At 40.3% G+C, this 22,699-nt stretch overlaps 2 protein-coding genes across 2 annotated transcripts in view; one reads left to right on the top strand and one right to left on the bottom strand.

Moving 5' to 3' along the window:
- LOC112071067 (G-protein coupled receptor family C group 6 member A-like) overlaps positions 1–1,355 on the bottom strand; it is a 9,733-nt gene extending 8,378 nt beyond the window's left edge. Inside the window, exons 1-2 of the mRNA XM_070439234.1 lie at positions 1,171–1,355; positions 324–609 (exon numbers count right to left, since the gene is read on the bottom strand). Coding sequence (XP_070295335.1) covers positions 324–609; positions 1,171–1,355 — 471 coding nt within the window. The remainder of the gene's footprint in view (positions 1–323; positions 610–1,170) is intronic.
- Positions 1,356–2,740: 1,385 nt separating this feature from the next.
- LOC112071070 (NACHT, LRR and PYD domains-containing protein 12) overlaps positions 2,741–22,699 on the top strand; it is a 30,083-nt gene continuing 10,124 nt past the window's right edge. The window contains exons 1-9 of the mRNA XM_070439236.1: positions 2,741–3,158; positions 5,059–5,138; positions 7,523–7,575; positions 9,327–9,440; positions 13,200–13,246; positions 14,706–16,494; positions 16,612–16,785; positions 22,030–22,203; positions 22,375–22,550. Of these exons, the coding sequence (XP_070295337.1) occupies positions 5,094–5,138; positions 7,523–7,575; positions 9,327–9,440; positions 13,200–13,246; positions 14,706–16,494; positions 16,612–16,785; positions 22,030–22,203; positions 22,375–22,550 (2,572 nt within the window). The 5' untranslated portion in view covers positions 2,741–3,158; positions 5,059–5,093. The remainder of the gene's footprint in view (positions 3,159–5,058; positions 5,139–7,522; positions 7,576–9,326; positions 9,441–13,199; positions 13,247–14,705; positions 16,495–16,611; positions 16,786–22,029; positions 22,204–22,374; positions 22,551–22,699) is intronic.

Raw genomic sequence — 22,699 nt, 5'->3', positions numbered from 1 at the left:
TTAGTCACTACATAAAGGGTTAGTCACTACATAAAGGGTTAGTCACTACATAAAGGGTTAGAGTTAGTCACTACATAAAGGGTTAGTCACTACATCAAGGGTTAGAGTTAGTCACTACATAAAGGGTTAGTCAGTACATAAAGGGTTAGTCAGTACATAAAGGGTTAGAGTTAGTCAGTACATAAAGGGTTAGAGTTAGTCAGTACATAAAGGGTTAGTCAGTACATCAAGGGTTAGGGTTAGTCAGTACATAAAGGGTTAGAGTTAGTCACTACATAAAGGGTTAGAGTTAGTCAGTACATCAAGGGTTAGGGTTAGCATACCTGAGCAACTAAAGGTAGAGCTAGTAGACGGGCAACAGCTATTGACTTCTCTGAATACCTCTCCCCAATTACCACTTTAACATGTGGATTGGTTACAGTAGGCTTAACCCCCTGCCCCTGGATGTCCTCCATCATGCTCAGTGTTGCTCTGATGGCATTTGTTACATCCCCACAGGTGTCGTGTATTTCGTATCCGACACTCACATTGGGCAACATCTGAGACCTGTTTATCTCTTGGATGGCATAAATCATCACTTGCGATCGGAGGAACATCTGCACGTCGTAGCTACAAACATTATACAATTAGAATGGTTTGGAATAGCGTACTGTACGTTCTAGTTGCAGTCTTCTAGTTACATAGCATTCTAGTTGCATAGAATTCTAGTTACATAGCATTCTAGTTGCATAGAATTCTAGTTASATAGCATTCTAGTTACATAGAATTCTAGTTACATAGAATTCTAGTTACATAGCATTCTAGTTACATAGCATTCTAGTTGCATAGAATTATAGTTACATAGAATTATAGTTACATAGCATTCTAGTTACATAGCATTCTAGTTACATAGAATTCTAGTTACATAGCATTCTACAGTAGTTGCAGTCTTCTAATTACATAGCATTCTAGTTACATAGAATTCTAGTTACATAGCATTCTAGTTACATAGAATTCTAGTTACATAGCATTCTACAGTAGTTGCAGTCTTCTAATTACATAGCATTCTAATTACATGGAATTCTAGTTACATAGCATTCTAGTTTTGACAGCAAAGGTACAACTTAGCTACAAAGACAACAGCACTTATTGATGACGCTCATTGATGTTCACGTACGGCTGTATACTCACTCAATGCAAGTCTTTTGCGGAGGAATCGTGGATCCGTTCATTTTCACCTGCAGGTAAACAGGAAAAAGTCCACCCACAACAACGTCCCCAGGGACATAAATATGACGAGGATTGTTGTGGACTGAACAAGAAGGTCCCGAGACTTTTGAGGTTACAGTCACAATTAAGAGCAACAAGACCCACATCGTGTATTTACTGTAGACGGGTGCTGAGGTCCTGTCGGTGTAATAACTCTGTGTCACTCCCTGTCTATTGAATACCTGTATATGACAGAGGAAGTTTGAATATTTGCATACAGACTACAAACAGAATTCAGAGTAACAGCTATGTCTGTTTTGTTTTCTAATTAAGGCATTGAAATGAATGAGTAGTTCTTATCTATGAAGATGAAAGGAAACCAAACACTTGTAGAATAAAACCCATCAATTTATAATAGTATTGATGATGTCTTCTTTAGGTTCTCAATATGAAACTTCTGGTTTGTGGTTTGTTTACAACCATTGTCATTTTCTAAGCACTCGTATTTCGTTTTTTTTGGGGGGGGGGGGGCTTTCTAGACACAACCCAACAGGATAATTGCCTTGTTCAAGGGCACAGCGGCAGTCGGTTTGGAATCTGACACCAGTATCCCTTCAAATGCCAGTTGAGTGTGTCAGTGGGTTATTTTTTTAGTACTGTAGCAAGATGACTTTGAAAAGGTTAAAGAGGAGACTTGACTTGCAGGATCCGGGTAGAAGTACATGTTTTAATACAGAGTTTTGGGGTACAGGGGTGTAAATAATGTGTGACTCTGCTATCTTGCTGTGACTGTGTCTGTTGGAGCTGCTGGCACTCTCACATGAACCAATGCCTGGAAACACAAAGCGAGAGGAGAGACAGTAGCACAGCTACCACGGGCCATCTGAGCAGTGACAGCTGGTTTGTCTGTGACCAATCCTTGTCTGGCCTGGTTGGAGATGGTTACGCTAAGGGAGATTTGCAGTAATTCAAGACACAGGAGTAGTTGTCATTCTTACACGACATTCCACCATAACAGCTCTTCTGAGCACCTGGTTAAATCGTGTTTAGGAGTGCTTTAGCATGGGTAAAAAGAGTCAGAAATAGATGTCATTGTTGTATTTTGGGGGGGTTGTGCTTAATTTACTGTAATCTTAAATAGAAATACTGAACTATTTTGACATTGTTTATTTTTAAGCTCATTTCCCTATGGTGGACAGAACGTGTCACTGCATTACACTGACTAACGTTTTCACCACAATATTTACAGGAAATACATGTCCTTTTTACTTCAGATTAGTGATGTTTGTATAAAAGTTTACAGTCGTCACAATCTCACAAAATCGATTGCTTAAAACAGATCAATATCTTCGGTTTAGTTCCAGTGTTTCTCTCATATGCACCTGTCTGTAGATGGTCTTTGAACTCCGCTGTGATTTTCAGACCATGGTGGCAATCATTTGTTTTTTAGGGCTCCTCCTACGAATATCTCTGGCCGAGGTTTAACCTATAATTCAAATGAAAACCAACCCGTTTGTCACGTATCCCCAACCAAGGCTGCCCTGCATCACGCACTCCTGCTATCCATTACGCACACCTGCCTTCCCTTGTCACGCACATCAGCGTTGGCTCGTCCCACGTCGGGCCTCAGCCAGATCGTCAGTTCTTGTTCGCCCAGCCGGCCCAGGAGTTTTTTTTGTTTGTTTTGTTAGTGACGTCGGGGTGGATTCCGCAGCGGATGGAACCGGGGGTGCCTAAGCCAGCCCGTCGGGCATCCACGCCCTGGCTGGCTCGAGAGGTTTCCTTGCCTCGGTTGGCTCCGCGGCTTCCCATCCCTCATCACGCTCCACCGGATCATCGGGCTCTGCAGCGAGATCGTCAGGCTCCCATCCCTCAGCCGGCTCGCAAGGCTCTCACGCTCCTGCCGGTTCGCCGGGATTCCACGCCCCAACCGGCTGGCCCAGCGCCCATGTCTCGGCCGGTTCGCCCAGGTGGGAGGCCGGGTGGTGCCCTAAGAGGGGTGTACTGTCACGTCTGCTCCCGCAGTACCCCTGAACACAAGTTTGACACATGAGTGTGTAGGGAGTAATTTGTATGCATTCGTCTTCAAAATATCACAGTTTATTTCAGCATATTGATTATGAATTTAGACATTTAAAACCAGTGTTTTTACACTCGGCTGTAACTCAAAAATACACGACAACAGAATATAAACGGTAATAAAAAATCAACAGCATTCTACTTAATTCAGTAAAAACTACTGAATTGGCCGAAAGATGTGGTATGATTTATTGATTTTGATGATATTACTGAAATCGTGAAAATAAGTTTGTCTAGCCTGTCAGTACTCGTAAACTACAACACATGTCAATCTAACATACTACTAAGACCCAACACGGTATTTCTTGAAGCTTAAAGCTACTGTACATTCACAATTACCAAAGTTTGAAACCGTAAATGATTCAACTTATAACTATATTCCAAAATGAGTTTACCAAAGTTGAGWCTTAAAACTATTGAACAAGAACCGATCAACTCAGATTTAGATTAGAGAGCCGCTTTCTTGTCTATTCAGTGTGAGACAGCGAGTGCCTTTTCAACCGCACTTAAAACGCGCGCACAGACTCAAGGTCATCCACACTGGTGCTGAGCGATTAGTGCTTTTTGAGGTCACTTCACGTTTCAGTTCGATAAAAAAAAATATATATCAAAAATGCGTTATGAAATAATGACATAAATGATTTTAGGGCAGGTTGTCAGCTCTATCTGCCCTGACGCTAACTGCCAATCATGACAAGCACCCGGCCCGTTAGAGTAAAGACATCGGCAGCTGTTCTAGCGTTAAACAATTGCAGCCATGGTTGCCAATTGGTTGTCAACAGCCTTTTGGCTATTGTAGTCTTTTGACTGTTGACAAACCGGAATCTCTAAAGTTATCCGAATTGAGGCATGCAACTGTGCCAGCGCCTGACCTAGAACGAACCCGTGATCTTACCGCATTTGACCACTTCCTGTTGTTGCTGTTTAACAGGAAACCAGACTTCTAGGAAATCAGTTTAAGCAAAGATTGTCTATTAAATTGACAAGATAGTCAAGTAACCGCTCTAAATATGGAAATAGATGTCATCAGATGGAAGACAGGCAGAAGGCGAGATTTGATTTGATCAGGTGGGACTATTCTAGCCAATGAGAGGACAGATACGCCTGTGAGCAGCAGGCCATGGAGATATACACTGTATATAGACATAATAGGACATTTTAAATGTCCTATTGTGAGTGTAATGTTCATTTTTGTTTTTATTTCACATTTTTATCTATTTCACTTGCTTTGGCAATGTAAACATGTTTCCCATGCCTATAAAGCCCCTTAAATGGAAAATTGAATTGATAGAGGACTCATCTTTTGTATCTGTGCCATTATAGTGTCTGACAATATGGGCAGTGCCATTGAGGATATCTCCATTTTTAAAGTAGGAAATGTTGTTGTTCTTCATTGGCTGATTGCTCCCAAGCAATAGGAAACCCCCACCCACTGTACTGCTTTAAAATGGTGGAAGCCCTCAATGGCAATGTCCATGCTAAAACAGATTATATCCATGACCAGTCCTCTCTCTATGACAACCGGCACAAGATATAGTCGTTTTTTTAAAGTTGCCGAAATGCCACTTGRCTCTACTTATATCAGTGTATTCGTAACAACTCAACCATTACAAAATGTATATTTGATAAAATAAGCCTCATGTAGCAAATTCGCAATACATTTTTCTGTTACCAAATTCAACACTCATTTGCTTCCGTACAAAAATTCCTCACTTTGTGCGATTTATTTTTGTGGACAGATTTTGGCCGGAGTGAAACCTCTTGCTTACCTCTTCCTCTCTGTTTTTAAAGCTACCTAATCACCAGACCACCATTTTCTGTGTCAAATGCAAGGTGGTGGTTCTAAGACCAACAGTAAATACACCAAACCTGTAAGTCAGTTTTTTTTTATCCACATTTTTACAGTACCATTATACTATTTTTAATGTTTTATTGATGTTCCTGATTGTTTTGGTGGCTGCTGTGGTGTGTCTGTTCTTGGTAATAAGAGGGGAACCCAGTGTGAGGAATATGTGAACCCTTGTTTGCTTACGTTCTGTCCCGCTCTCTTACATCCTGTTTACCCAGTTATCGGATTAACACAACCGTTTAACCTGAACATCACCGTTGCTATGTGATTTGAATCAACACTATTGTGTTTCGTGATCTCAAGCTTTAATATTTTGTGATTCCTCACCAAACCATGTTTTAGGGACCATCCGCAGTAGAAATCTGACTGCCTACATTTTCACCCGATTCTACATGTAAAATCTGTGAGTACTCGGTTAGTAAATTATAGTCAGCACTGTACTCTGTTCAGAGGTGCTAAGTACTCTCGGCCAGCAAACGCTATTGGTGTGTCTGAACCCTTAGATTTGAGGTTGGTTCAGGGGTTTGTCTCATTAGTTCCATTGTGGCGCATATTCTCATCTGATATTTATGCAGACAGTGTCCTAGTTATCGGCACCCCAAAAAGGCTGCATGACTCTGGGTTGGTTTTAATCGTGTTCGAAGCACTTCTAGATGAACACACGATGGCAACATCCTGTGTATTCATGGTATGGATGTAGGAGATCCGAAAATGAAAGTAGTCCTGTTTTGTGGTAGTGCTATAGGTCTAGGGTGTGTGTAAGAAATATATTTGCTATTTTCACAGCTGGAATTATGAGTGCAATAGCTGGCGGTGGTGTGAAAGAGCTGGGTTTTGATGAATTAYCAAGTTGTATGTGTGAGGAAGGCTTGGCCACTCACTGGCCAATCAATTAGTTCCATGGCTTAATTCTGCATGTGTTTGTCTCAAGTTCTGTAGGTTACTGACGGTCTTTGCTTTGTCATCAACTCCAGAACCAGAATATTCTCTTCCTGAYCCCGGTTTCCCAAAGCATCTTAAGGCTAAGTTCATCGTTAGAACCTTCGTAGGAGCAACGTTAAATCTCCGAGCTGTTTCCAAAAAGCATTGTTATTAACGTTGCACTTGAAATGCTCATAATCTAACACCTTCCTCAGACCACTCGTAGAAAAGCTAAATGTGTCGTTTGATGCTTTTTTGCCCTCCTGCGTCACTTTATACACAGATCTCCACTCAACAAAGAATCACATGGTTTATCCGTCTATGTGACCATGATAACTTCAGAACAAAATTGACTACAAATACCAAGTTGCCAATATATTTGTAAATGATAGAAAAACAAGCATTGTATACAAATATGCTTCAAACAACTAAAAGCTTTGACTGAGCTGAGAGGGAGCTGACCCCCTGAAGGGGTGGGATGGCCAAGAAACCAGAAGTGGCTGGGGTGTAGGTTTTAAGCATAGCCTGAAGGTAGGGATACAAGAGGGGCAGTTCCCTTGCTGCTCAGTAGCAAGCACCATGGTCTTGTAATGGTTGGGGAGAATGGGCTCGTGGTAATGACTGGAGCGGAATCAGTGGAATGGTATCAAACACATGGTTTCCGGGTATCWGATGCCGTTCCATTTGCTCCGTTCSGGCCATTATTATGAGCCGTTGTCCCCTCAGAGCCTCCACTGAGGGGGACACTATGGAGTTGTCAACCATGACGCAGAGGAAGAGGAGCTCAGTCTTGTCAAGGTTGAGCTTGAAGTGGTGGGCCGACTTCCAAGCTGCCATGCACGCAGAGATGCGTGTCGCCACCTAGGTGTCAGAAAGGAGCAAAGTAGTTGAGTGTCATCCGCATAGCGATGATAGGAGAGACCATGTGAGGATATGATGGAGCTGAGTGACTTGGGGTATAGAGAGAAGAGGAGWGGGCCGAGTCCTGGTAGACATCAGTAGTGAGAGTACGTCCTCAGATCGTCTCCACAACATCTGGTAGGAGCGGCCTGCCTGGTAGGATGCAATCTCATCTAGGAGGATGAGAACAGAGGTGCGAGAGTCAGCTTTGGCAGAGCGGAGAGCCTCTGTGACGCAGAGGAGAGCTGTCTCAGTTGAGTGAGCCGTCTTGAAGCTTGACTGGTTAGCTTTTARTACTTGAGAATAAGGTACAGGGACTCCGTTCAAAAGGGTATCTTAATTTGAACCCTGCATTTGTTTCTGTAGTCCACCAGAGGGGTGTGATTTTTGTGAAGAGGGTGTGCTATCCACAGTGTATGAAATCTGGATKACCTACTTTTGGAGATGTGCTCGCCAATCCAAAATGGGTAGATTTTGGGAAGTGTGTTACCAAATATCTGCGCTGTGCTCAGGAAAAMGAGAAAATGCCCCAAAAGGTGGAGGTCTTCCAGTGACATCTTTGTTCTTTTCCTTTCACTTCACCAGAGGAGCCAGATGGAGAGGAAGAGCGAAGGGGGTTGTGGCCACAGATCTCCACTGTAAGTTGTTGTGTGTGTGTGTATTTGTTGATTTTTCAATCTTGGTCAGACTTTTGGCAAGTCAAGATGATGAAAAATACCATATCACATGCTCTGCTCTACTGTGTCAATCTCCAAACTAAAGATTTTGTATTTTTTTTTAAGGAATGGGATCATGAATTGTCTACCCGTATCTGATAATCATTTCAAATAGCATGCAGACACAATGTCAATCCGATTCATTAAAGGTACACTATGCAGAAATCACTCCGCCATTTGCTTGTTGCTGAACTTTGAATAGTTTGCCTAATTTCAGTTTGTGACAAAACAAACTCGCCCCATCTAAACCGCTTTTGAATACATTTTCCATAACCAAAAATATTGTATTTTCAGCTGTTTGAAGTTGGTGTACAAAACCGAAAATAAAAGATACAGAAACTGAACTTAACAGGAAGCATAATAATAACGCAGATAAAACAGATCTACCACTTCTTAGACTTGCTTTCAATAATGTGTTTTATTTCATKTTTATTTAACAAGGCAAGTCAGTTATGAACAAATTATTATTTACAATGACGGTCTACTCCGGCCAAACCCGGARGACGCTGGGCCAATTTTGCACCGCCCTATGGGACTCCCAATCACGGCRGGTTGTGATACAGCCTGGATTCAAACCAGGGTGTCTGTAGTGACGCCTCTAGCACTGAGATGCAGTGCCTTAGACCGCTGCGCCACTCGGGAGCCCTAATAAGAATGACACATCTACTGTATAATGAAAATGTCTATTTGAATTTGGTCAGGTCGCCCCAAAAAGTGAACATATTGCAGCTTTAATTAAACAGTGAACTCACATGGCCAGATCAGCAAAATACGAAACTGTGATAAATCTGACATTTGATAAATCAGACTTTTTTGCACACTGCTGTTTCTGTGCTCAAATCCATGCTTGTTTCTAAATGAGGGCCTGTGTGTGTTTTAATATAATAACAACCGGCCACTATCAGTATGATGATTAAATCAGGGCTAAAGCTATTGATTGTGTCATGGTGTTGTGGTTAGAGGCACGGAGACATGTTGGAGGTAGGAATGTTGTTTAAAAAAATGCACATCAATTTCCCTTTTCATTATATTACTCATTACATTTGTAATTATTCATTAAAATATATTCACAAAAAATGCTTGTTGCATACCGAAGTGTAAAACTAAATTACACTCTAAAATCACATTGTCAGATGTTTTCAGACTTCTGATGTACAAAACTCAGGTCTCAAAGTGCAGGTTGACACTTATTGTCATGAATCTTGCCTTGGTGGCCGTGCTGCAGTGGTCACTAGCTGGCACACAATCTGATTTTAAACCTTACCCTAACCTTAACCACACTGCTAACCCTAACCTTAACCACACTGCTAACCATAACCTTAACCACACTGCTAACCCTAATGCTTAACCACACTGCTAACCCTAATGCTTAACCACACTGCTAACCCTAATGCTTAAACCTAACTTAAAATGTACGATGTAGTCAATTTTGACATTGCAGCTGGCCCATTTAGCGGGAAATCGCTCAGTTTTGCCTCCAGGACAATATTCATGACAATAAATATCAACCACAACATTGCAGAATGTGATTTTTGTAGTGTAATGTACCTTTTAACTTGAAGTGGCATTCCTCAAATTGCAATTCGACATAGCACAAAACAGAATCCAGATGGAAAATGTCTCCACTGTGTCAACTTCAAATGGAATGAACCTAGTGTCTTTGTTTTTATCAGGGTCCATCAAGAGAGACCCGGCTCCCCTGTACCCAGCTGTGTATCTATGAAGAGTGAAAATTCTATATATCTGCCAATAGACTTCAGTGGTGGAYACTTTACCCGTGAACAAAGGTACAGTAAAACAATATATCTATATATGACTATATATTTGGAATGAATGAATTACACTAAAATCGAAGTCACATAGTCAGATTTTTTCAGTCATCCGATGTACAAAACAGCAGTGGTGGAAAAAGTACTCTTTGTCATACTTGAGTATAAGTAAAGATACCATAATAGAATATGACTCAAGTGAAAGTCTCCTAGTAAAATACCACTTAAGCAAAAGTCTAAAAATATTTGGTTTTAAATATACTTCAGTATCAAAAGTAAATGTAATTGCTAAAATATACTTAAGTATCAAAAGTAAAAGTATAAATCATTTCAAATTCCTTACATAAAGCAAACCAGACTTTGCTATTTTCTTTTTTTTGTTGCCAGGGGCACATTCCAACACTCAGACATCATGTACAAATGAAGCATGTGTGTTTAGTGAGTCCACCAGATCAGAGGCAGTAGGGATGACCAGGGATGTTCTCTTTATAAGTGTGTGAATTGGACTAATTTCCTTTCCTGCTAAGCATTCAAAATGTAACGAGTACTTTTGGGTGTCAGGTAAAAAAGTATATCATTTTCTATAGGAATGTGGTGAAGGTAAAGTAAAAGTTGTCTAAAATATGAATAGTAAAGTACAGATTACCCCCCAAAAAACATCTTGAGATGTACTTCAAAGTATTTTTTACTTAAGTACTTTACATCACTGCAAAACAAATGGACTCAACTTGACATAGACTCTGAAAACCAGACCACTGGGCATAAACTGGTTCAATCAACATTGTTTCAATCTAATTTGTCAACGTATTGTGACGTGGCATCTACGTGGAAAATATATTGAGATTTGAAAAAATGTATCAACTTTTTTTTGAGGGTGAAATTTCAACCACAGGAGTATGTCATCAGGGTAACCAAATTTCAACATAGACAAACCTTACATAAAATATTTTCAATGTGTACCTTTAAAACAACGTCAGATTTTCAACGTTATATCTACCATCAGAAGAAAAAACAGTAGGTCGGGCTACACCTCTTAGGGGAGAATTGATCTATAGCTACCYTTTGGTCTCCCACCCAAGGCTTTAACCCTTCCCAGCCCTGCTTAGCTATGATAGTTGTCCCTGACCAATACCAACGTGGTATCGTGAGAATGATTGTTGAGAGATCTCTACTTAAAAACAAAATGGATTCACTGTTGTCTATTGAAGTCATCTCAAAGGGTTTAACAGAGCAAAMGAAATGTGACCATGCTTTATCAATCATCAATGATGCTATTTAGGCTAATATAGCATTTGCAAAGCCATCAACAGCAATTGTTTAAATTCAACCCAGAATTCAACAACAAAAATTGTCTATAGCATAAGCCTAGGGTTTCAAGCTCTGGTTGATTTTAAAATTGAATGATATTTAGTGATATTGTGTTTGATTGTCAACGCAACCAGATATCAACATTTAAAGGAGATGTATCTTCTGCTTGGATAGTTCCATCTGTACCACTGACTTAGTCTGGCTTTAATTCTAGTTTTTCTACAAATMAATAATTGATATGTTGCATTCACTTCTCCATTGCAACCAAAAATCGAAGTTAAAGAATAGGACTAAATCAAATCAAATTTGTATATAAAGTGCTTTAAAACATTTATTTGATTTAGTCCTATTCTATAACATCAATATTTGGTGAAGGGGGAGACGAACTGGAATTAAAGCCAGACTTGCAGAAGATACATCTCCAAATGTTGATATTTGGTTGCGTTCACAACCAAACACAATTTAATATTTATTTTCTAAGACAGTAAATKGCCTAAAATTAAGGCTGTTTTACAAACTAATGTAACATTCAACCTTAAAATGAGTAAAACATCCATGGCCACATTTAGAGGTGACTGTAACTATACATGTCTTCTTATGTAATCATATAAAGCGGCATGTTCAAGATGGCATGCAAAGGTCACCGCAGGTCAGTGGAGAACTTCACATTGCTGTAATAATCTGTTAGAATCTCAAATGCCATTGATCACCATGCAGTCCTGGTTGTTTGGTTCTGCTATTAGATGAAGCAAAATATCTGACATTGTATTCCCATTTTAACTTTGCTGTGATTTTAAATGGTTGAAAGCGCAGTGATAAAAATGTGGGTGACAATTCAACCAAAAATCTGACATTGTTTGTGCATTGGAATATGGTTGTGCTTTTAGATGGTTGAAAGCAAGCTGATAACACATTGGAAATTCAACTAACATTTTTTGTGGGTGAATATAGCTTGTAATGTCATTGATCAATGTTTCAAGTAAATATTACTCAACTATCCACGTTAACATGATGTAGGGTACCCAGTGGCAGGACTGGGGTCAATTTGAGTTTGAAGGCAGTCAATTCAGGAAGTAAACTTAAGTAACAATTCAACATTGGAAAAAAGCCTATATATTTTCAATGACTGGGGAACAGAAGCTATTTATTTAAGTGTTTTACTTTATTTGATTAAAATCACTTCCTGAATTGACTGTTTACAATTTGAATTGACCCCAGCCCGGCTGGAAACATCTGACAATGTGATTTTAGAGAGAAATGTTCCTCTACAGTAAAGTGGTATTCCTTAAATCCCAGTTTAACATACCACAAAACAGCATCCAGATTAAAAAAACGATGTTTTTCCATGTATGAATGTGTTATCCAATGTGTTTCTATTGGCTAATAGCATTAAGGCCAAATCCAATGTTTCAACAACAAAAATCTCATCAGTCTACAGACAATGCCCCATAATGACAAAGCAAAAACAGTTTTCTTGAAATTGTTGCTAATATATAAAAAACACAAATACCTTATTTACATAAGTATTCAGACTCTTTGCTATTAGACTCGAAATTGAGCTCAGGTGCATCCTGTTTCCATTGATTATACTTGAGATGTTTCTACAACTTGATTGGAGTCCACCTGTGGTGAATTCAATTGATTGGACATGATTTGGAAAGGCACYCACCTGTCTATATAASGTCCCACAGTTGACAGTGCATGRCAGAGCAAAAACCAAGCCATGAGGTCGAAGGAATTGTTCGTAGAGCTCCGAGACAGGATTTTGTCAAGGCACAGATCACTCATTACAAAAATATACGAGGGCTTTAGCATTTTCTCCAGTGTGCAAATTGTTACCGGGAGAGGGGTCTGTATTAAAGAAAATGATTAGCTAATCACACCCTTTTAGTATGTCATAAATWTTTGTGTTCTATTGATACTATGCTTTTTCTAAATCCAAAATGTAATTTAGTGTTACTCAATTTAAATAAAGGGAAATAACAATTTGAGCCAAATCAATTAATCATATAACGTTTAGTAAATACTTTTTTAAAGCATTGATGACCTTAGATTTTTGRATTTGTMGCCTCCATTTCAGAAAATCCTAAWTMACCTAAAATGTCTCATTGGTGTTACCATCGTTGGTGTTACTACTGCTACTGATGGCACAAGGTTATCATATTGGTAAAAAAGTATTTAAAGTAATTAAGCTTCCACAAAATCTTGAAAAATTAAGTAAATTTTTTCCAAATTGCCATGCCTAAATGCCACCATAATTCAAGAAAGACCTACATGTACAGAGCGTAGGGTTGTTTAGTGCACAGGAAAGGGTATCCTGAACACAYGTCTCACAGCCACTCCATATATACTGTATAATAAGCCATGGTTGCCTGACATTTGTTTTCATGATTAGAGTCAAATGGAAATGTATTTTTCTTAACAACTGAAAGCTAAAAATAATCTGAATTGCTTCTTCTTCTTTTTCAGAACAATTGGTGACCAAGASCAGAGGTTAGAGTCAGAGATTCCGAGTGGTCAGTACACTTGTTCACTGATTGGCCAGCTTTAGTCCTTTCCTGGTATCAATTCYTAAGGAATGGATCACTATGATTGTTTAAATTAAATAATTAATAAATAATACATTGTTTTAAAGGGATGTTTCTCTCAAAATACAGCTTAATGATTTTTTTTCCGTCTTGGCTGTAGTCGAATCCCCAGGAAAGTTGTTGTGTGTATTTCGATAACACTTGGTAGTGTCTCGAGCTCTTCACGCCGGCAAAGCTACGACACAGTGTAGCAGCTTAAAACCTACTGTTGTCGTGACGCCCTCTCCTATATTACTGTAGTCTGATGTCTCCTCTCCTATATTACTGTAGACTGACGATGTCTCCTCTCCTGTATTACTGTAGTCTGACGATGTCTCCTCTCCTATATTACTGTAGACTGACGAGGGCTCCTCCTGTATTACTGTAGTCTGACGATGTCTCCTCTCCTGTATTACTGTAGTCTGACGATGTCTCCTCTCCTGTATTACTGTAGTCTGACGACGTCTCCTCTCCTATATTACTGTAGACTGACGAGGGCTCCTCTACTGTATTACTGATGATGTCTCCTCTCCTGTATTACTGTAGACTGATGACGTCTCCTCTCCTGTATTACTGTAGTCTGACGAGGGCTCCTCTCCTATATTTTCTCTCGTCCCGACTCCTGGGTGCTGCTTGACTTTCGCGCTCTACTCTACTGTCAACCAGCATTCTGCAAACTGAAGTGAATTTCTCAAGTATGGAGCAGAATATTCTGCTCATATCTGGCCAATGTAGGGATCTGTAATTATGTGAATGTATGTTTGCGCGCAAGCAAATGATCATGTAGAATGTATTTATGCAGTGAACTTGTTTACTCGCTCAGATCAGTCAAATGGAAAAGTTTGATAAATCAGACGTACACTTTTGTGCTCAACCACCTCTGTGAACAAAATACTTATCCAAAAGCCCAACTTAGCCAAGGTAAGTGGACAAATCATAAGAGATTTATATTTTGAGTGGAAGATCCCTTTAATTAACCTCTATATTGCTAGAGCTAACGAATCAAAATGACGAGTTATCCAAAAATAGCCAAGGTAAGTGGACAAATCATAAGAGATGTATATTTTGAGTGGAAGATCCCTTTAATTAACCTCTATACTGCTAGAGCTAACGAATCAAAATGACGAGTTATCATCCTTCATAACAGTGGTTCTAATGTTGAGAGTCCTTATGTTATGCGCATGTTATTCCTCCTAAAACATTTTTTAGACCACTGATGCTGAAAATGATGAATGTAACTGAACATAATGTTTTCAGGATTATGGAAAATGTATTTGTAATTTGCGTTCTTTAAATTGAGGGGTGTACACTACACTTTAGTAATTATCAGGGAACATTGGAATATCTGTCAAACTACATCTGTAAAGTTAAGGATTTAGCTATTTATATTACTTGTTTCATCAAATAGATGAACTTCCTCTGGTGTACCGACTCAAATCTACCCTGAAGAAGAGACATGAGTGCATATTTGAGGGAATAGCTAAACAAGGCCACTCAACACTTCTCAARAAGATRTACACAGAGCTCTACATCACAGAGGGTGGAAGCGGAGATGTCAATAACGAACATGAGGTGAGACAGATTGAAACAGCTTCCAGGAAATTAGCAGCACAAGGGACACGAATCAAATGTAACGACATCTTTAAACCCTCACCTGGACAAGACAAACCTATCAAAACTGTGCTGACAAAGGGAGTGGCTGGCATTGGAAAAACAGTCTCTGTGCAGAAGTTCATTCTGGACTGGGCTGAAGGAAAAGCTAATCAGGATGTCCAGTTCATATTTCCACTTCCTTTTCGGGAGCTGAATTTCATGAAAAATAAAATAATCTGTTTGAATGAACTTATAGATCACTATTTCATTGAGATMAAAGAATCTGGAATCTCCAACTTTGACAGCTACAAAGTTATGTTTGTTCTTGATGGTCTGGATGAGTTTCGACTTCCTCTAGACTTCAAGAACAACGAGKGCTGCTGTGATGTCACASAGMCAACCTCCGTGGATGTGCTGCTAACAAACCTCATCAAGGGGAATCTGCTCCCCTCTGCTCTTGTCTGGATAACATCCCGACCAGCAGCAGCCAATCAGATTCCTCCAGAGTGTGTTGACCAGGTGACAGAGGTACAAGGTTTCAACGACCCACAGAAGGAGGAGTACTTCAAGAATAGYATCAGTGATGAGAACCTGGCCAGCAGAATCATCACACACATTAAGTCATCAAGGAGCCTCCACATCATGTGCCACATACCAGTCTTCAGTTGGATTACGGCCACTGTTCTAGAGAGACTGTTGTGTCAGGCAGAGAGTGGAGAGATGCCCAGGAATCAGACTCAAATGTACACACACTTCCTGGTATTTCAGACCAAACAAGGGATTCAGAAGTATCTTGAAGACCGTGACCGAGATCCACACTGGGATAAAACGATAATTCTCTCTCTGGGAAAACTGGCACTCAAACAACTGGAAAAAGGCAATCTGATCTTCTATGAGGAAGACCTAAGGGAGTGTGGCATTGATGTAAGAGAAGCATCAGTGTACTCAGGAGTGTGCACACAGATCTTCAGAGAGGAATGTGGGCTGTACCAGAAGAATGTGTACTGCTTTGTGCATCTGAGCATTCAGGAGTTTCTTGCTGCATTATATGTGTTTCTCACATTCAACCAAAGCAGAGAGAATCCACTGGTCAAAAAGAGATCTTCATTCAGGGACCAGGAATCATCAATCGGACACAAATCTACGATCGACTTCTACAACAGTGCAGTAGATAAAGCTTTACAGAGCGAGAATGGACACCTGGACCTGTTCCTCCGCTTTCTTCTGGGCCTTTCACTGGAGTCCAATCAGACTCTCCTACGAGGCCTACTGTCACAAACAGGGAGCAGCTCACTGACAAATGTGGAAACGGTCAAATACATCAACGAGAAGATAAGGGAGAATCCCTCACCAGAGAAATGCATCAATCTGTTCCACTGTCTGAATGAGCTGAATGACCACTATCTAGTGTGGGAGATCCAAAGCTACTTAAACTCAGGAAGTCTCTCAGAAGCCAAYTTGTCACCTACAGAGTGGTCAGCTCTGGTCTTTGTGTTGCTGACTTCAGAAGAGGAGCTGGATGTTCTTGACCTAAATAGATTCTCCAGATCAGAGGAAGGTCTTCTGAGGCTGCTGCCAGTGGTCAAAGCCTCCAGAACAGCTCTGTAAGTACRTATAATGGTTTCCTAACTTGGRTGGGTGTGTTAGACTTKATATTTTGGCCGTTATGTTTGAAAATGTTCACATTATGTTGATTCAATTTCAATTGATGTTCTATTCAGGTTGAATAGATGTAAACTCACAGAGAGATGTTGTAAAGAGTTGGCATCAGCTCTCAGCTCAAACTCTTCACAACTGAAAGAACTGGACCTGAGTGACAATGACCTGCAAGATTCAGGAGTGGAGCTGCTGTATGCTGGACTGGGGAGTCCACAGTGTAAACTGGAAACACTGAGGTGAGTTATTTACATTGGCCCTTACCAAATGAAGGTGCGCTGATATGATCATAAAGTGGATTGTCCTACCCAAATATCGCGATGTAAGGGTGTGTAATTATGTTAGTTTCATGTCGCATGCAGGTAAACATTGAACTCTGATTTAACAATCAGATCCGTCAAATACGAAACTTTGATAAATCAGGCACCTTTTGTTGGATCTGAACCACTGCCACTCGTGGATTACGAGTCCTGCGTATCACACTATTGCCCCTCGCAACCAACCTCCTTGCACTGCATTTCCTGTTTTGACTCTTTACGCGTTTCCAATAACTGCTGCTTGAGGCCACAGAATATTTATCTAAAAACTGTGATTCCAAAAAGATGAGTCAGGAGATTTGGTCAACTCAACTGATTAATCAGGAATGAGCAAGTTCAGCTTTACTACAAGGACCCCTTCATGTCCTCATTACATTTTGTGCATTAACTCTACTTTTGATATATTTAAACAAACAATATTGGAATCACCATGGTCACAACCATAATCTATCAACTCCATTGGCCTGATATATTAAGATCAAATTTGAGTTTTGCTTCAAATATGTTACATTTAATTAGATTCAAGAGTCATAAAACTGAGGAAAAACTAAATTGCTACTGTGTATACCACATGAATGAAGAAGAAAATGCAATTTTTGTCAACTCCTTAAAACATCAACACAGTCAGATTTTAGTCTAATGTCAACTCCGTAAGACATCAGCATCACCTCCGTAAGACATCAGCATCACCTCCGTAAGACATCAGCATCACCTCCGTAAGACATCAGCATCACCTCCGTAAGACATCAGCATCAACTCCGTAAGACATCAGCATCAACTCCGTAAGACATCAGCATCAACTCCGTAAGACATCAGCATCAACTCCGTCAGAGTGCTGAAAGATCTGATAGAATAGTTATTTTTTTATTGGGGATTTTCAAATGAATAATTTTACAAATTGGACTTTTAGATGCAGAAAATATGTTTGTTTTGAGTATCTGTTGTCAACTCTGTCAGTGGCTATTTGTCAACTCCGTCACTGATTGCTAACCCCCTTCAGATTGATTTTGTTGTTCTATTGAATATATAGAATATTTTCTGCTAAAATATTTACAAAATCACTGTCCTGCAACATATACTTAAAACAATTGAAGTATTTTCTGTGCTAGACTTAAGAGTCTGCTTCAAATGTTGTACTATGTTCTAAATCTTTAAAAATGTGCCAAAATGCTAACAAATTAACCCTGAAGCATTTAATAGTACTATAAAACAAAACAAATAAGATTGGAGTTTTGTATTACATATTTGAATCATCTAATATTAGAATTAAACAATCAATATTAACAACATTTTAAATATATTTTGATAGACCAAAGTATCAGCTATCATACCATGTAAAGGAACAACCTCCTAATTTTGTAGAAAAAAATAAATCACATAAGATGCAAAAAACTGGATTTATGTCAACTTCAGACACCATAAAAGGCTTTTCATTTTTAGTCCAACAAGTGTTAAGGCCTTAAGAGAAATGTTGATTGTCCCGTCTTTCAAACAGCAACTTTTTCTCTCAGCCTCATGGCAAAATATGTAAAAATACATGAGAACAAATGATCTTTTGGCATTTATAAAATTGTACCAAAACTTCCTGTTTCCATTACAGCTGTTATGATTATTTTTTATACTGTATGACTTTTCTCACATAAAAACTGTGAATGGAAACGTGGTTAATGAGTAAATTGTTATGCCTCTGAAGTGATAATGGCCTGTTACTTTGGCTTCTAAGAGTTTCATGAGTAGAATCTAAGTAGTGGATGATTTGTATCCAATTTGTTCTGTCCAACTTGTTTCATTTTATTCATTATGATTAGCGTCTGAAAATAGCTGAATGTAAACCTCCATCTAGAGTAGAACGATGTTTTAATGAACCAGTTGGCCTCAGTTCTCAATCTCAAACTCAAACTTAAAGAGAGCTGGATCTGAGTGACAATGACCTGCAGGATTCAGAGAGTGGAGCTGCTGTCTGCCTGGAACTAGGGAGTCTGCAATTGTAAACTGGAGACCTGAGGATGAATTATTGGAGCAGCGTTGAAGTTAAGACCAAACCATAATTTACTTATTGGCCTTCATTTATTAAATGAAATGTGACTGATCATAATTTGTTAACATTAACAATTACGTAATAATAATAATATTGCAACTACTGTCTATTAAAAACATTATATTTAAAAAAAATAAAATATAATGTGCATATGTTGCTGCTTCAATGGCAAGCACACTGAAGCATGCATGAGAGCATCAGCGTTCCAGATAACTGTGTGATCACGCTCTCCGTAGCCAGTGATTTAAGACCTTTAAACAGGTCAACATTCACAACGCCGTGGGGCCAGATGGATTACCAGGACGTGTACACCGAGCATGCGCTGACCAACGGGGCAAGTGTCTTCACTGACATTTCAACCTCTCCTGTCTGAGTCTATAATACCAACATGTTTCAAGCAGACGCACCAAAGTCCCCTGATGCCCAAGAACACATAGGTAAACTGCCAAATGAACGACGTACCGTAGTACTCCACGTCTGTAGTAGTCCATGAAGTGCTTTGAAAGGCTGGTCAAGGCTCACATCAAAGCATCCCTCCCGGATACCCTAAACCTACTCCAATTCGCATACCGCTCAAACAATCCACCAGACGCACTCCACACTGCCCTTTCCTGCCTGGACAAAAGGAACACCTATGTGAGAATGCTGTTCATTGACTACAGCACAGCGTTCAACACCATAGTGCCTCAAAGCTCATCACTAAGCTAAGGACCCTGGGACTAAACAACTCCCTCTGAAACTGGATCTGGACTTCCTGATGGGCCTCCCCCATGTGGTAAGGGTAGGCAACAACATATCTGCCACGCTGATCCTCAACACAGGGGCCCCTCAGGGGTGCGTGCTCAGTCCCTCCTGTACTCCTTGTTCACCCATGACTGCATGGCCAAGCACGACTCCATCACAATCATTAAGTTTGCCGCAGACACACAAACAGCGGTAGGCCTGATCACCGACAACGATGAGACAGCCTATAGGGAGGAGGTCAGAGACTTGGCCGTGTGGTATACCAGGATAATAACCTCTCCCTCTCATAGAGATCAAGACAAAGGAGATGATTGTGTGGACTACGGGGAAAAGGACTGAGCACACCCCCATTCTCATCGACGGGGCTATAGTGAGCAGGTTGAGATTCAAGTTCCTTGGTGTCTCAAATCACCAACAAGCTCATCATGCAACCAAACACACAAAGACAGTTATGAAAAGGGCACGACAAGCCTATTCCTCTCAGGAGACTGAAAAGAATTTGGCATGGGTCCTCAGATCCTCAAAAAAGTTCTACAGCTGCACCATCGAGAGCATCCGTAGCATGGTTGCATCACTGCCTGGTATAGAAACTACTTGGCCCCAACCGCAAGGCACTACAGAGGGGTAGTGTCGGACGTCGCGCACCGATTACAATCACTGGGGCAAAGCTTCCTGCCATCCAGGACCTATATACCAGGTGGTGTCAGAGGAAGGCCCTAAAAATTGTCAAAGACCTCCAGCCAGCCTGGTCATAAACAGTTCTCTCTGCTACCGCACGGCAAAGCAGTACCGGAGCTCTAAGTCTAGGTCCAAAAGGCTGCTTACAGCTTTCTGCCACCAAAACCATAAGACTCCTGACCAGCTAAATCAAATGAGAATTTTTGGTTTCAACCGCTGTGACTTTTTGTGAGACGCAGAGTAGGCGAACAGATCTCTGCATGTGTGGTTCCCACTGTGAGCATGGAGGAGGAGGTGTGATGGTGTGGGGGTGCTTTGTTGGTGACACTGTCAGGGATTTATTTAGAATTCCTGGCACACTTAACCAGCATGGCTACCACAGCATTCTGCAGCGATACGCCATTACACACTGGTTTGCGCTTAGTGGGACTATCATTTGTTTTTTCAACAGGACAATGACCCACACACCACCTCAGGCTGTGTAAGGGCTATTTGACCAAGGAGGAGAGCGATGGAGTGCTGCATCAGTTGACCTGTTCTCCACAATCACCTGACTCAACCCAATTGAGATGGTTTGGTATGAGTTGGACCGCGGAGTGAAGTAAAAGCATCCAACAAGTGATCAGCATATGTGGGAAACTCCTTCAAGACTGTTGAAAAGCATTCCAATTGAAGCTGGTTGAGAGAATGCCAAGAGTGTGCAAAGCTGTCATCAAGAAGTGGCTACTTTAAGAATCTAAATTCTAAAATATACTTGATTTGTTTTGCACTTTTTTGTTACTACATGATTCCGTTGTGGTTATTTCCTGGTTTTGATGTCTTCACTGTTATTCTACAATGTAGAAAATAGTAAAAATAAAGAAAAACCCTTGAATGAGTAGGTGTGTCCAAACTTTTGACTGGTACTGTACATATTTACAAGTATCTTCACATAGGGATGTTTTTATTAGTTAAAACAAAACAGTTTTGTTCTTAACATTAGAAAAAGGGCTTTCCTAAATTCACTGTGTTGATTTTAATGCCTGATCTCGACGGGTAAATGATTCCAGTCAGTAGGGCCTTTGTACTGTATCTGAAGATCATCTCCAACCTCATGATGTTGTTGTACACTATGTGGCACTGTCTGTTTTTCAGGATATGCAGCTCATTATTGTGTAAATGAGAATTGGAAATGTGGAGGGTTCTACACGGAACCAAAAGTGTTCTACTGAAACTAAAAAGGGTTCTCCTATGGGAACAGCAGAATAACCTTTTTTTTTCTAAGAGTGTAGTGAAGATGAGGTAACTACATTGCCTACCTTGTGAGTGGGAGGGGACTGGGAAAGGGTGAGGTCAAAAAAGGAAAGGAGTGGAAAGAAATGAGTCGAAGGTGTCGGGAGGTTGAAGTCTCCGAGTAGGGTCAGAGGTCAGCCATGGTCGGGGAATGAGCTATGCAGTATGTCCAACTCATCAATGAATAAAATACAATTGTTCACAGACTAGCAGACCCCCTAAATATGAGATGATCCTACCCCGTTATCTATTTCCCTGGGCATGATAGGAGGACGTCGGCACTCTTTAAATGTCCTTTATACCAAATCATGTCTGTCCCAGGTGCGTAGGTTTAAAATTAGAATTCTGGAGGAGATGGCGATCCACACACTGTCAAAAAAGAGAAATGCCTAAATGCTGTATAAAATGTATTCAAAAATGTATTTCTATTATAGGCTACGTGGATGTAACCTCACAGAGCGTTGTTGTGAAGCACTGGCCTCAGTTCTTAGCTCAAATTCCTCATGCCTGAGAAAGCTGAACTTGGGTGTGAATGACCTGCAGGATTCAGGAGTGAAGCTGCTCTCTGGCGGACTGGGCAGTCCAACCTGTAAACTACAGACACTGAGGTCAGTATTACTGGCGTTATTGAAGAGCAGAACCTTGTTGAATATCTTAATTTAGAATATTTATTTGAAAGCTTTTGAAATAAATATATTTTCAGGGAGTTCTGGTGTTACACTGTGCAAATACAGGTGAATTTTGATCCAATTTGTTTTGTCCAACTTGTTTTCTTTTAGGTTGAATAGATGTAAACTCACAGAAAGATGTTGCGAAGAGTTGGCCTCCGTTCTCATCTCAAACGCACACCTGAGAGAGCTGGATCTAAGTGACAATGACCTGCAGGATTCAGGAGTGGAGCTGCTGTCTGCTGGACTGGGGAGTCTGCAATGTAAACTGGAGACACTGGAGGTGAATTATTTAGCAACCTGACTTTACAACTATATATTAACTTTGGCCCTCATTTATTAAATGATGTGATTGATCGTAAATGGACATTCGCTTATTCCACGCAGGATTCTGTAATTTACAATATCAACGGTGGAATATATAAGTTGTGTTCGA

Source organism: Salvelinus sp. IW2-2015, unplaced genomic scaffold (assembly GCF_002910315.2).
Source record: "Salvelinus sp. IW2-2015 unplaced genomic scaffold, ASM291031v2 Un_scaffold1509, whole genome shotgun sequence".
Taxonomy (NCBI): Eukaryota; Metazoa; Chordata; class Actinopteri; order Salmoniformes; family Salmonidae; genus Salvelinus; species Salvelinus sp. IW2-2015.
The sequence above is the reverse complement of the archived record's forward strand: the minus strand, read 5'-3'. Positions and strand labels throughout refer to the sequence as shown.